Source organism: Equus przewalskii, chromosome 14 (assembly GCF_037783145.1).
Source record: "Equus przewalskii isolate Varuska chromosome 14, EquPr2, whole genome shotgun sequence".
Taxonomy (NCBI): Eukaryota; Metazoa; Chordata; class Mammalia; order Perissodactyla; family Equidae; genus Equus; species Equus przewalskii.
Genome location: NC_091844.1, coordinates 17,291,872 through 17,306,282, shown reverse-complemented (window position 1 = coordinate 17,306,282; position 14,411 = coordinate 17,291,872). Strand labels below are relative to the sequence as shown.

Here is a 14,411-nt window from a genome sequence, read left to right as displayed (position 1 = left end):
ACTTAAGGACAAGAATTTTAAAACACTCTGTTAATAAATTAATTTAGGCTATGTCAGTTGGGAGAATTCTTGCCTTTCTCCCCCTGTTGCCTGTAAGCCGGCTCTGTTTCAAGTGTGATCATTCACACCTCCGAATTGCTGTTGCTTTTGTTTAGACATTCAGGTTTTGATGGGAAGCCTTGTGTACCTGAGACAAGGGATTGAGAACTCACCATATGTTCACCTACTTGATGCAAACCAGTGGGCTGACATCTGTGACATCTTTACACGGGATGCCTGTGCCCTCCTGGGGCTCTCCGTGGAGTCCCCTCTCAGTGTCAGGTATGGAAATTTGTCGTGTCTGTTACTGAAATATGTGCTGCATTCGTCAGTTCTTATTGATTTGTTGTCTAGTTCTTGATATTAAAGCCAAGAGAACATTTGTCTTTCTGAGGAGAGAGTGGTTGGTATTTCAAGACTTGTCACAGTTGGCAGTGAAGCAGTTTTAGAGCAGTGATTCTCAAAGTGTGGTCTGTGAACCTCTGGCCGTTCCTCTGTGAAAGAGAGCCTTTCCACTGTGTTGACATTTGCACAGATGGTGCAAAAGAGTGGTGGGTTAAACTGCTTGAGCCTTAGCACAGATCAGGGCAGTGTCCCAAACTCCACAAGGACTTGCTGTGTCCCTCACCACCACATACTTGCAGTTCAAGACGTACTAGTTTTACTTAAGAATGTTTTTGACTGAACATTAAAAATTATTAGTTTTCGTAAGTCTTGACCTCTGAGTACACATCTTTTTTATATTCTGTGTGACAAATTGGGACGTTCACGTAAAGCACTTCAGCTTCATGCTTTGTAAGCCATGTAAGATGGTTGTCTCAAGAAAACGCACCTGTATGTTGAGTTATGAGCTAATAAACTCAGAGCTGCTTTTTTCACGAAACACAGTTTTTACTTAAAAGAATCCACTGCAGTTACTCACACTTAGGTTTTTGGCAGGCGTTTTTTCAAATGAATGAAGTGAACCTGTCGTGTAAGGATAATAACTGACGTTTTGCCACAATGGTAAAATTCAAGATTTTAAGGTAAAATGGAAATTTTGGAAAACTTGAACCTGCTATTATGGGCTTGACAGCTTCCTGATACTTAAAGATTTTTCTGATGAGATTGGTGATATTAATGAATTGTATTTTTTTGATGCTTTAAAATGAAATGTGTTGATACTAGAAGATTCAGTGTGCTATTACAAAATCATGCATGGGTAAAAGATTCATTCAAAGTATGAGACAGACCATTGGATCTTAATGTAGAAGGGTACAAAAAATTCAATGGAAGGATTCAGACTACACTTTGCAACTAACCTTTAAGAAGCTACTACTTGTTGAGTGGTGGTATGGCATTAAATGAGAATATCACAATTATCTGAAAAGACAATTAAATTACTACGTATCTGTGTGAAGCTAGGTTTTTTTCATTTGCTTCAACCAAAAAGAACACATCGCAACAGATTGAATGTAGGGGAAGATATAAGAACCCAGTTGTCTTCTATTAAGCCAGGCATTAAAGAGATCTGTAAAAATTTAAAGTAATGCCGCTCTCCTTTCAAATTTATTTCTAGTTGGGAAAATATAGCTATTTTTATAAGAATGTTATTTATGATAACATGTAATATATTTATTTTAAATAAATCAATATTTTAAAAATTTCTCGGTTTTAATTTCTAATACAATGATGATGGATACCACTCACAAAAACAAATGCTCTTTGAGATCTTTAATATTTAAGGATGTAAATGGGTCCTGAAACCAAAAAGTTTAAAAACCTGTTTTAAGAAAATAACTTGTTTAGCTCTTCTGTTCATTTAACTTCTCAAGTGTTTTGAATCCCTGCTGTGTGCCAGGCATTGTGTGGATGCAAAGATGGATGAGGTACAGTCTGCGTTCTGTAGCGTGTCCCGTCTGAGTGTAGCAGACACTCATGCAATTAACTATAAGGAATGGCCAGGCTGCAGGTCAGCTTCTCTGGGGAACAGGCTCTGAAATGGATGGAGATTGACATACAGGAAGTTTATTGGGATCAGCCCCTGTAGGGGAATGAAAACAGCAGGATTAGCTGGAGGGGAAAGTTGGAATGTGGTGCAGTCTCACCAAAGGCCTCAGCCTATCCCTGAGGAGCTCTGGAGGTCCAGTGGGCCTGTGGCATTGTCTCAGATTGGGCAACAGGGCTGGGCTTTTCTGTCTTCACATGGGGCAGTCATCAGATGTAAGCCTGGTCAGGTGGCTTCCTTCAGCTGAAGACGGTCCTGAAGGGGGACTCAGCTGACAATTGACTGCCAGTACTTCTGCCCTGGACAGGGTGACCAGATCTAGAAGGAACCGTGCAGGAAAATGTTTCAGAACATCATTAATGTTAGGAATGTCATTAATGACTGATATGCAGAGCCCATTAAATCTAGGGGTTTTGTAAATTTAAAACTTTTGTGTGTGTGTGGTGGTAATTTAGCAAAGCAGAGGGCTCTGTGCCCTGTCCATTGGCGTGGGCCCTCTGCACATGGAGTATAGAGGAAGTGACATTTCCTAGGACCAAACTGTGACACCTGGCTTGGCAGTGACATTTCCTCTTCCGCTCTCCCAGTTTCTCAGCAGGTTGTGTGGCGCTGCCGGCTTTAATCAATATCAAAGCTGTGATTGAACAGAGGCAGTGCACTGGAGTTTGGAACCAGAAAGATGAATTACCCGTGAGTTGCATTTTCTATTGATTATTACCTTTCCTGCCATTAGAAGAACTTAGATGTTAAGGATTTTAAATGCCTATCTTGCCTTTTAACCAGGGAACGTTACTGTAGCTGTTCAGCAGCAATTCTTTTCTGTCTCTGTAGACATGGTTAAATAATAGAAATGGGGAGCTGGTACATTTTGGAGGCACTGGAGGAGTTTTCTTAAAATTGTGACTTAGACTGGCAGTGAAAGCTGATGAAGGAAAGCATCGGAAGTGGAGAGCGTGGTTCTGCTGTGCATGCGGTATGCTTTGCAATGCAGTCGACAAACCACTCACACTCTGCTTTTTTAAAAATATAAAAGCAGTGACTCAGTTTGATTGGATTTAGTTTTGTCTTAAGCCTTGATATTTATGAGATCATAGGTTTGTGCTGTGTTGTCCCTGTGACACCTGCAGTCATCAGTGGCCTCCAGTACTGTGTGTCCACTGCTGTTGTGGAACAGGTGACGGTTTTAAACATCAGCCCCAATCATTTGCCAACTCTATAACTTCACTAAGCAGTAGTTTGTCAGTGTCTAAATTGGGGGCCATCCTTCTCTTTATGGGGCTGTTAAAGGCTAGAGATAATGTAGGTGTGCTTAGAATAATATGGGACATATAGTAGGTACTCAGGTTTTGCTGCCATGGTAGTTATGACATGAAGTAACAAAGGTCATTATATGTGTGTTTCCACCAGGCCTCTGACAATATGGAGTTATCATTCTTATCATGGTCATGTCACAGACTCTTAAAGAGCTAAAATGTGCATTTGGCTTTTGCCTCTTTTCTGCCACACCTGCGCACAGGTTTATCTGCAGTTACCTTGTTCTTCCAGCTGGTAGCTCGGTCGGTTGCTTGCCCTGGCTTCTCCTCAGAGATCTGTTTTGATTAAAGGCACAGGTGCATTCCCAATCCTGAGTGTGGTCAGGACACAGCAGCACCCCCGCTTGACTGCTGCTCATCTGAGCAAGTGAAAAGGACGTGAGCCTTCACGTGCTTTGCCGAGGCGGGTGCCTGCAAGAAAATGGCAGTTTTGCAGTTATGTTGTTACATCTCTGACACTTGCCACCGGCATGGAGTCTACTGAAATCTGAATTACTATGCCTTAGGTTCACTATACTAAAAGTCTGTGTGTCAGGATAAAAAAGCAGTTGGAGGTAATCATCTGGCCATTTTTTTTCCTCAAGATTATTGTTAATACTTTGTCAACTTTCTTGAAAGAGTCTAGGTAATAGACTTTTATATTGATAGCCATTTTAGATTTAGAAGGAAAGAAAACAGAAAGAACTGGCGACTGTGGAGCCTCTGTCATGCGCCAGCTGCCTCGCTAGGTGATTTCATAGCTTTTGCTTGTTTTCTTCGCTGCAAGCTCAGATGAGCTTCGGATCTACAGATTGTGAAAGGTCCTGCTGAGCTTTAGCTTAAAGCCTTTGTTTCGGGGTTTCTTTGGACCATTACACACAAAACGTGGGAAACTCAGATCTGAAGCTGACACAGAAGTAAACCACATTTAGTCTGCCTTTAAAGGATTATCACACTGAATTGTATCACCAGCTAAGTGTGCCACACAACAGTCAGGATTTCTGGTGGGTTTTGCTCTTAGGTATATCCTGACGCATTTTCACAAGTGTTTGACTTCTAGAGTGTTCCCTTGCCTTTGGCTCTCACTCTTAGACATCAGAATTTGTTTGAAAAGTAGGATTATAAATAATTTTGAAGGTTAATTTAAAATTATGAAGTAATACTTGAGCTAGAAGAGTGCTGTAAAAGTTATATTCAGATGAGTAGATTTGATCAGTGTTCTTTGCCACACAGTGCGTATTAACATGTGGAGGGTTCTTGAGGCATAACTCGAGCCGTTGTACTTTTTTTGAGCAGATTGAAGTGGACCTTGGTAAGAAGTGCTGGTATCACTCTATATTTGCCTGTCCTATTCTTCGTCAGCAAACGACAGATAACAATCCACCCATGAAATTGGTCTGTGGTCATATTATATCAAGAGATGCCCTGAACAAAATGTTTAATGGTAGCAAGTAAGTGTCTGTCTTTTTAAATGTTAATAAAAAAATTTTCTTTTGGAACTGAGTGGGAGGATAAGAAGTAATGAGGGTAAATAAATGTAGCTAGAATTTAGAAATAGATTTCATTACTTCTCATTTCACATAGTGTATGGTATCTGCATTTTTGTCATTCTTTTTAATTAGTTCATAAATTTGATGATTAGATTTATAAGCATGATCTTTAAATTTTAACTTTTTGGGAAGGCAATGTATTGTTCCCGCCCCCACCACCCTTTTTACACAAATGGTATCATACTGTATACTGTTCTGAACTTTGCTTTTTTCACTTAGTGTTAATATCTTGGAGATCTTTTATATGCTACAGAAAGAGCCCTCATTCTTTTTTAAAGCTGCAGAGTATTCTACCATATGGAAATATGATAAATTATTTAACCAGTTCCCTATTGATGAGCATTTAATTTTTTGTTGCTGTAAAGTGAATTACTTTATATGTGATTTAAGTTCATAGCATTAGAATTGCTAATTCAAAGGATATATACATTTATAACTTTTGTATATAATGAGCCCAACTTTTAAAGTCTAAAAAGCTTATTTCCAGCTTAGGCAGCTAGAAAATTTTTCATTGGAGTTCATTTCAGACCCATTATGGTAAAGGCTTTCTTTTAAGAGAAGGCTTTGGCATGTAACGAAGCTGTTCGTGCCCTTCCCAGGCCATGCACAACCCTGGTAGTGCAGATTGGTGGTGACTAGCAGCCAGCTCTCCGTCCTGGTTTGGCCCATGCTGGTTTCATGTGCCACGGCAAGGCATGTTAAGGCTGCTCTCGGTAGGCTACATGCCTTGTAGGCTCAGGAGCTGGCGTCAGCTTTACTGCACCTGAGTGGACTGTGTGACCACTACCTTTGAAACTCAGTTAGAGACAGGTTCAACCCAAACCCTGGAGGATAAAAAATTCACAAACAATTTTCAGAACAGTTGTCTTTGTTTTGTTTATGGAACGGTTTTCACTGATTTCCACTGAAGAAGAGCCTTTCAGTTTAGAGTCTAGCTTGGATCCTATTTATTTGTGACCCTTCAAAGCTTGACTGTTATCTTAAGGGAAAGTACAGTTAACCCTCAAAGCAAAATACAGACGTGTGTATGTGTGTGGATGTATAATTGTTAAAGATGTTCTATAACTAGATGAAAATTGAATGCTTAGTACTGATCCTGTTCCTTGACTCGGTGTTTTCTTTCTTGTCTTTAGATTAAAATGTCCGTATTGTCCAATGGAACAAAGTCCAGGAGATGCCAAACAGATATTTTTCTGAAGAAATAACTTTAGTTTGCAACTTGTAAGTGAAACTGAATTGGGGGCGCATTTCAGAAGAGAGCGTTCCATTTAATGCAGCTAACCAAGGACTCTCGTGTTTATATAAGCTAATGCTCCAGAAACTTTGCCAACATTTTAGTGTATACACACTGAGGGGAGTGCTCCAGACGAATATTATCATAGGGCTTTATTATATTCTTGGTCTTCATTTCTGATCAAGTAAATACACCAGCAGTTGTCATTCAATGCAGGTTTTTGTACTTAATTATATGGTGATTTTTTTACTTTTTAAGAGCAGAAACAGAAATTGACCTCCCCACCTGTGTTTAATATTCCTCCTGCTTTTACTTTCGTCATTTCCTTGATAATTGTTAAGCATTAAGAATGTTTGTGAGAAAGCTTTATTTCCTGTTATGTATACATAATTAAATGAAAATTCTTCAGAAAAGTTTGAAAAACTGAATTGTGGTTATAAAACTAATTTCCTTTTTTTTTTGCTTAAGGAAGAAAGCTGTGGTAGATTCCAAATTTGCTTTTTGATGTTTTCCTCTGCTCCAGCTCTCACTGAGGAGTCAGCAGACTTGCGTTTGAGCTCTGCTTGTAGCCCCAGCGGGCTGCCTGTTTAAAATTCCATCATGAATTTAGCAGGTTGGTGTGAGAAGTTTCCGCCAGAACAGAGTGGAAGGAGTTCTATTGTTTCTTTGCTTTTATTGCCAAGAGGTGCTTATTTTAAAAGTGTGTTCAATAAAATGAAATTCTGAAGTTAGAAGTGTTCTTAAGTTGCTATTTGCTCTCTTGGTCTTGGTAGCCCTATTCTCTGAAATCTGCCTTCAGGACTTGGCTGTCTATTGCATTTGTATATCATTGCAGACACAGTGTTGTGTGTGTGTATATATACGTGCACCAGCATCAAACATTGTGTATCTGGAAGGGAAAAAGCATGTTCCAGTCCTAAAGTGCAGTTACCAGACTCATTACTTTAAATCTTTGAAGTTAGAAGCTAGCAAATTTTCTGTAGTGCAGAATATGTTTATTGCTGTTTTTTGTATTTGAATAGTATACTGTTCAATGCCTCTCTTCTGCAAAGTGTATCATCTCATTGACTGTGAATCTGTATGTTATTCTAATGGATACAGATGATGATCTTTTCTCTTGTGAGGTATCTTCGTTTAATGCACTGTCCAGAAATAGCCATTTGTAAGAGTCTTTCTCTGTGTGAGGAAGTATATGGAAAAGACTTCTGTGGACATAATTCTGACGTAAACCCATTAAGTTACTTCATTGTGAGAAGAATGTTATATGGAGATCACCAAATATTTTGCAACTTTATTTCATCTGACATGGAACTGAATATAAATGTAGGAAAACTACCATGAGAAAATGGAAAAAGAAGAAAACACAGAAGCAAAGAGAAACGTGACACTTCAGATTTTTAAACTACAGATTGACCTAGTTTGAGGGGGAGGGAGAGAACAGATTTGGTGCTAAGTTAATTGGAAACTGACGGCATTTGCAGTAGAATACCAGCCTGGACGGTTTATCCTGAAATGTTTACCCGGGACAGCTGGGATTTGCGTGTAAAGGAAAGGAGTACTGTGGAAAAGCCCTGCTCGATTGCTGTGTGTGGTCAGGCTTATGTTGAGGGCTACTGTGTGCTGTGTGGGTTAGCCGGGAGTCGGGATTGACCTGCCCAGAGTGCTCGCTTTGTCCAACCTCAGTCTTGGCCTCACAGCAACTTCTGCCCCATGTTTCTGCTTTCCTGTTGGAACCCTCTCCCCACTAAGGCAGTGAAGGAAGAGAGCAGAGAAAAGCTCCTTGGACTTCAAAAGAGAAGGTAAAGATCCCAGGCAGTACTCTGGCCGAGGATGTAAAGCTGGTTTATTATATATTTTTTCCTTGAATTAAAACCCAGAGTGTCATCTTTTTTTACCTTTTTCTCACTAGGCCAGATTTAGCTTTATTAACACCTTACTCTCACCTTTTCACCTTAAACACCTACATAACATTTTGGCTTCACGTGAGGTTTGAACAATACAGACATTGCTGTAGAGGCTGGTAGTTAATATTTTTGGTGGCCAGACGCTTCACATAGTTGGCTCAGGCCACTTTCAAGGACAAAAGCCAGTGCTCTGCTTTGTCCCTCTCCCAGTGTTGGAATCCTGTTGACAGTTTTCTGTGCAGCCCTGAAACTTTAAACAGAACTTGCTTTAACTGAAGCATTTGATTGTACAGCTTCCTGTGCAAGGTCCTTGCAGTCCCACTGGGCAAGATTAGGGCCAAAAATTTCGCAACTCTTGATCTGACACTTTCACAAATGTGAAAACTAGTGACCTTCTTTAAACGCATGGACTTAAAAATCATTGGTAACTAAATGTGAAGGAGAGGTGGATTTGAAGAGGCCAGACCTCAACCAAAGATGCTACATACAACGTGCTGTCCATCCTACTCTAGAAACACCTTCACCAGTGGTGTCAGGCCCGGGTCATCGCTGAGGCTGTGTATGTCAGCAGTGTGGAAGGATGCTCCCCATCGCGGTTTCCACTTGCAAGAGGTCATGATAGAGCCAAGGTTTTTTCAGTCAGACTAATTATCATATTGAAAACAGAATTTCAGAATGGTTTCTTAAATTTCTCTAGGAACCATTTCCATTTATCAGTTGTGGACAAAGGCCATGGGACTATGCTAGACCAATAAAACCTTATTGTTAGATCCTTAGATTCTTATTAGCTAGAGCATCTGTGCTTTCAAGTACAATCTGAAGAACAGTGGCTAAGGATGTCTTGATATTTTTTCTCCTTTGTGAATGAATCTGTGATCATCACAGATGCCATTTCTGTTGTTTTAGTGGTGATTATCTGAGACTTCTAATAAATAAATGAACGGGTATTGGTGCCTCTTGATTTTAAAAATTTTGAAAAGAGCCACCGCATATTCATAGGGTGTGTGAGTATTTTGTGAGTGTATGAGCATTTAATTGAAAATAAGAAAGTTATGAAGTAAATCTTTTGTTTTGATGTTTTTCAGTAGCAGCTGATGTATACAGTGACACTAAAACCCACACCAAATTGTGTGGGGAACGAGGATCCTTCTTTCTCTCCAGGTGTCCCACAGGTCATGCAGTTGAACTTCAGTAATCCCTGTGCTGTGAGTTATTGCCACCTCAGTGGTTTCAGCCTTTGGTATAGTAAATACTGCGGAAACCAAGAACTCTTGGTTATCCGCACAAGACAGGCTGCTGGTAGACATTAGTCCTCTAGCTTTCCAACTCAACCTCTGATTAAGTGGACTGATAGTCAAGCTGGTCAGTCTGCTTAGTCAGCAGACTCAGGTTATTTTCAGGGAAGGCACAGAGGCATGGTTTGATTAATTTCATCACTGGGATGTGTAAGATGAAGACACAAACCAAATACCTTTCATTACTTTGTACATTATCTTTGGTAACACTAGAATGCTGTGGTCTTGAGGGAACATTAGCAAGGAATACGTAGAAGGTTTGGCGCTTCCTAAGCCTGTCCAGCTGTGGCGGGATTTACGTGGTACCATAGTGTTTACCATAAGCAGGTACATGAACTGTCTTGTTGAACTATAATTGAATAGATACCAAAAATAGAATGACAAATGTATTTTAATAGCAGATGAGGCAATTAGTTTTAGGATGAGTTTTCCACTGTTGATTTTACTTTAAGACATAGGGAGAGAAAACAAAGTTCTGTTTTCCAAACATTTCCCTCTACAGTTTTAGACTGCAGTGGGCATATGCTTCATTTACTTCCAAAGAGGCAAAAGCAGCTGGTTTTGGCTCATAGCACATGCTTTGTTTCGTGTCGTGGATGAAGACCTACACTCTTACGTTAGCAGTCACTTAACATTCTCCAGCAAGGCACATGTGGGCTTCCCTAGGATTTAGTGCCTGATCTTTTCTTTTGGGAAGGGGTGGGAGTGAATGTATTGGGGATGGGAGGGAAGCGGGGGAAGAAAATGGGAGCGTGAGTGAGTGTGCATGTGTGTGAAATTCACCATTACCCCACCTGTGTCTAGCAAGGAACAGAGACTTAAATGTATTTTGCTCATGACTGCAGTATGCATGTATTTTTTTTTCTCCTCCATGTTTTCTAAACTTACACTAAAAGGACTCATCAAATCATCTTGTTCAGATGGCTCAGGATTGTATTTCTTTTGCTTACCCTGTGCTCTTGGGTTCTATAGTATTTCTATAATTATGTAACAAGAATAGTGTTGCACTGTAATCTATCATAGAGCTATATGTATGGAAAATTTTGATCAGTTTTTTAAGAAATGTATCCTGTTTGCAAAGGCACAATAAAGTTGCATCTTATAGACTATAGGCAATAAAGCTAACAATAAACCTTATTTAACACAAACCATATTCATATTCTCTGTTCATTTGATTGTGGAAAAAGTCTAACACATCCAGTAGTTTCAGGGATTTCATTTTAACTTAAAAAGTTCAAATATATTTAATTTATAAATTTCGGACTGATATAATAGAGTTTTGGAAAACTATAAGAAATGCTTTGTTAATGTGTGTATTCCTATGTAAAACACATGGCTTCTCCTGTGTGTATATTTTTAAAAATTAAAGAAATGCACATTTAAAAAGTGTTTTGTGGAACCAATCTGTATAAATGTGACAGGTGACAGGTGTGAGGGAGGGAGTAGGGGGATGCCAATTATGGGAAGAGAACATTGTTTTCTGTGTTGCTAAGGGTCTGCGTATAAAGAATTTAAGAAAATATCTTTGTCACCATCTCATCCTGTTTCTGTGTCACCAGCAGTGTGAGAAGAGGAGGTAGCTGGGCACCCTTCCTGGTTTCTAAGGAGGGGACTGTTAGTGTTTCCAGGCTCCTGTGCCCTGACGCCCGTCCTGTGGATGGCTGGGACCCTCAGACCAGAGTGACGGTGTATGACTGGGAAGAGGAGCCCTGAAACAGCTCCACCCAGGCTGCTGGTGGAGTGGGCTGTGGACACTCAGCATTGCCAGGGAGGAACAGAGGCTGAATTGTCTGTCCTACTCAATGACAAGCTAAGCTGGTAGGAACTAAGAATCTGTGTTTCTTTTTTATATATTCTTTTAGAGAGAAACTCATTCTTATCTGAGATTTTAGAATGTTTCCTACCTATGGGAACCATTGTGGGTCCTCAGTGTGGGTCCCCACCCAGTTGCATTTGGAGCTAGTGACCCATGTGGCGTAGATGAGGCCTGGCAGGCCAGGCCAGAGATCTCATCCCCTACCTAGCGCTAGGGGCTCTCCGGGACCCAGGGTGCTCACTAGCAGTGTGGGCCCCACCTGAGAGCCTGTGAGAAATGCAGACCCTCAGGCCTCAGCCCTCACCTGTTGAGTCAGAATCTGCATGCTCAGGAGCAAACTGGCTTTGCTCACAGGGAGCCTCGTGGATGCTCCCCCTTTCAGGAAGTGTATCCTTCCTCTTAAATGTGTCAGATGCGGATGGAGGGTACTCAGCAAAACTTCCCCGTTTCTTGATGAGTAAGTCCTGAGTCATCAAGAAAAGTTAAATTTACTGTGCTTTGAACTCTGTTTTAGTGCAGTTATTTTAAAAATCAGTGCATTTCTTTAAGCATTCAGGTAATCGAGGGAGTGTTGTATTGTGGCGTGGTGTGGCAAAAGGCATTTTCCACTCCCTCCCAACCAAAACGGGGAGGGATGAGCACCAAAGATGCAAAACAGCGGATTTGTGTCAGGACAAAATAAAGACTGAAAAGGAACCTTTAGACAAAGCAGTCATCAGATGTCCCCTGCCCCCAGCCGGACGTAGGGAAGCTTGATGGTAAACAGTGGCCCAGCAAACAGAAATGGCACTTCCCAGGGGGCACACTTTCCTAACTTTTTTTTCCTGGCACCCAGTAAGAAATAAATTTAATGTAATAACCCTCTATACACACAAAGTGTATAGTTCTGAAATAAGTTTTACGGAATTGTTTAATGCTCATAATGTGTGACCCACTCTGATATTTTCTGTTTCTTTTATTATTTCTTTAATGCTCATCAAGACTGAATTGATTTCATGACCTGCTAATGGATCGAGATTTGCCTTGCATTAAGGGACAATGATGCAATGATCCATTCACAAAGCTACTTTGAAATCTCTGTCAATATATGTATGCTAGAAAGTATTTTATTTTTCTTTTTCCGAAAAAGCATTTTCTTTCAGTGGGGTGTTTCTTTTACTCCTGTGAGTATTCTTTGCTGCCAAATAGGGTAATATATCTACACGTTAGAAGTATTGTCTAAGTAGGAGCTCCTATGTGTCAGGAAATTTTGAGTTTCCTTAGCTATGCTTTCTTCCAGCTTAGAAAAGTGCAAAGTGCTTCATGCTAAATATTGGCTTGTGCAATAGAATCCTTTGTTTTAATAACATAAACAGATGTATCTATGTTAAAGGCAGAAAATATTTAACATATCGTAGTATGGCACTTTCAGTCATTCAACACGGGGTTTTTTTAAGTGCCGGGCACTGAGAGAGAACAGGATCCTTGGCCTCCTGGAGCTTACAGACCACTGGAAGAAAAGTGGGGAACGAAGACCGTGTAGCGAGGTTAATTCCCACCAGTGACCTAACTACTGGAGGATAATGGGAGGGAAGAGAAGGGAGATTGTGTAAGATTATGTGAGAGAAGAGAGGTGAGTTGTGTATTTTTAAGGCCCACTCTGGCTTTAGTGGGATGAAAGGTGGTTGGGGAGGGGATTAGGCTGGAGGCGGGGAAGCCAGTACAGTAGCTATTATGGGTGTGTTAGTATTTGTTGAGCATTGATCTTGTGCCAGGTGCTTTTGTAGGTGCTGGAGATAGAGTGGTGAACAAGACAGAAAATACAGCAAAATGATGTTTTTGTCACACAAAGTTTGTGCTCTGAATGCTTTTGTAGTTTAGAGAGGCCTTAAGGTGTTCTTGTCACTTGAGTGATGCACATCCTTGCTCTGGTATTCTAAAATATATCCCCATTTCTTTCTATTGTCCACATTTTCTCGGAGGGTGAATTTCTAGCTTCACCATGCTCTCCTTACGTATATTGGTCTCGTCCACCGTGTGAATTGTGTAATGTTCTGCCAATTTCCCGTTGGGATTGGTCGTCTTACTCCATTTGAAGACTCCGTTCAGCCACCATGCAAGCACTGCCATTCCAATGAAGGACTCGGGTGTCGTTTCCCCTCTAAAGCAGAAACGTTCCTTAAAAGGAAACATGGTATTTGTCAGCGTTCAGGACTCATCATTTCAGGAGCTTTCTCATTCATTTTGGGGTCTTTCCCCTCCTGGACAGATTAGAAATGCATTTTAGGTTACTTTCATTCTTAAGCACAAGACCCTGTTGCTTTTGGTTATTTTAGATTAATGAGCTGCTGATCTCCCCTGAAGAGGACTTTCACGGGAAATGATCGAATTGTCATGAAAGCTTTCAGAGGTGGCTCGGAATGTGGGCTGGGGGCCTTTGACTTGGCTAGTGTGCACCAGTGAGCAGCGTGTGTGGAGAAGGCTGTGTAGGGTTTGTGTGGTGGCTTTATGCCATCAGGGACCCAGCCTCCCGTCTTTCTACCCCACAGCCTTAACATGTGGCCTCAGTATCACCTCAGTGTCTAATCATAACTGTGTTTCGGACAGGGAGGAGGTGGAAGGGAGTAGGAAGAGAGCAAGCTCCCATTTGAGTAACCCCTTTGAAGAGTCTTTTCTGGAAGCTCCTCCTAGTAACTTATTAGCCACACTTGAGTGCAAGGACATCTGGGAAATGTAGTCTTAGCTGGGCACATTGCCACCTGTAACAAAATGAGGGTTCTGTTAGGAAGAAGAGGAGAGTGGTTGTTAAGAAAGCAACTTGCAGTCTCTGCCACACTTAACTGTATTTCACCCAGGAAACCAATGAAATTTCGTTTGTGTAGCAGAATTAAGCCGTCAGCGCCAGCAGTTGGTGCGACCTTCCACCTGCATTGAGATACTCAACAAAGAGTTGGCTGTCACTGACATACCTCTAGGTGCATTTGTTAGACCCTGGTGGTATTTGTGGTATTTGCACTAACTTCAGACACAACCCTTGCTCTACTCTTGTTCTAGAACATTCTCCTTCCCATTTGTTTCATTTCAGAGCAGGTGGCGACCTTTGTTTTTGATCTTAGGCTGTGTAGGTAGAAAGTACCTTTGGTTTTGAGGTGCTTATAGATTTTTAGAGAATTTAAAAATTGTATTCATCTGATTTTGAAATTTGCAAAAGACTGCAGAGTATTCAATACAGCAGAGCCTGTTAAGATTTTGGGTTGTGGGATTAGACCTGAGTCTAATTGTGTGATTTGGGGCAACTGATAGAAACCTCTGTGC

The 14,411-nt window shown here is 40.8% G+C and overlaps 1 protein-coding gene across 3 annotated transcripts in view; it reads left to right on the top strand.

Moving 5' to 3' along the window:
* The window catches only part of RMND5A (required for meiotic nuclear division 5 homolog A), a 62,885-nt gene extending 52,431 nt beyond the window's left edge, over window positions 1-10,454 (top strand). Inside the window, exons 6-10 of one of the 3 annotated variants that reach the window (XM_070573687.1) lie at window positions 156-321; window positions 2,614-2,716; window positions 4,615-4,769; window positions 6,002-6,089; window positions 6,575-10,454. In XM_070573687.1, the coding sequence (XP_070429788.1) occupies window positions 156-321; window positions 2,614-2,716; window positions 4,615-4,769; window positions 6,002-6,065 (488 nt within the window). In that variant the 3' untranslated portion in view covers window positions 6,066-6,089; window positions 6,575-10,454. Of the gene's footprint in view, window positions 1-155; window positions 322-2,613; window positions 2,717-4,614; window positions 4,770-6,001 lie in introns of all 3 variants that reach the window. The other 2 variants (XM_070573686.1, XM_070573688.1) reach the window with 2 other exon arrangements.
* Window positions 10,455-14,411: the final 3,957 nt, after the last annotated feature.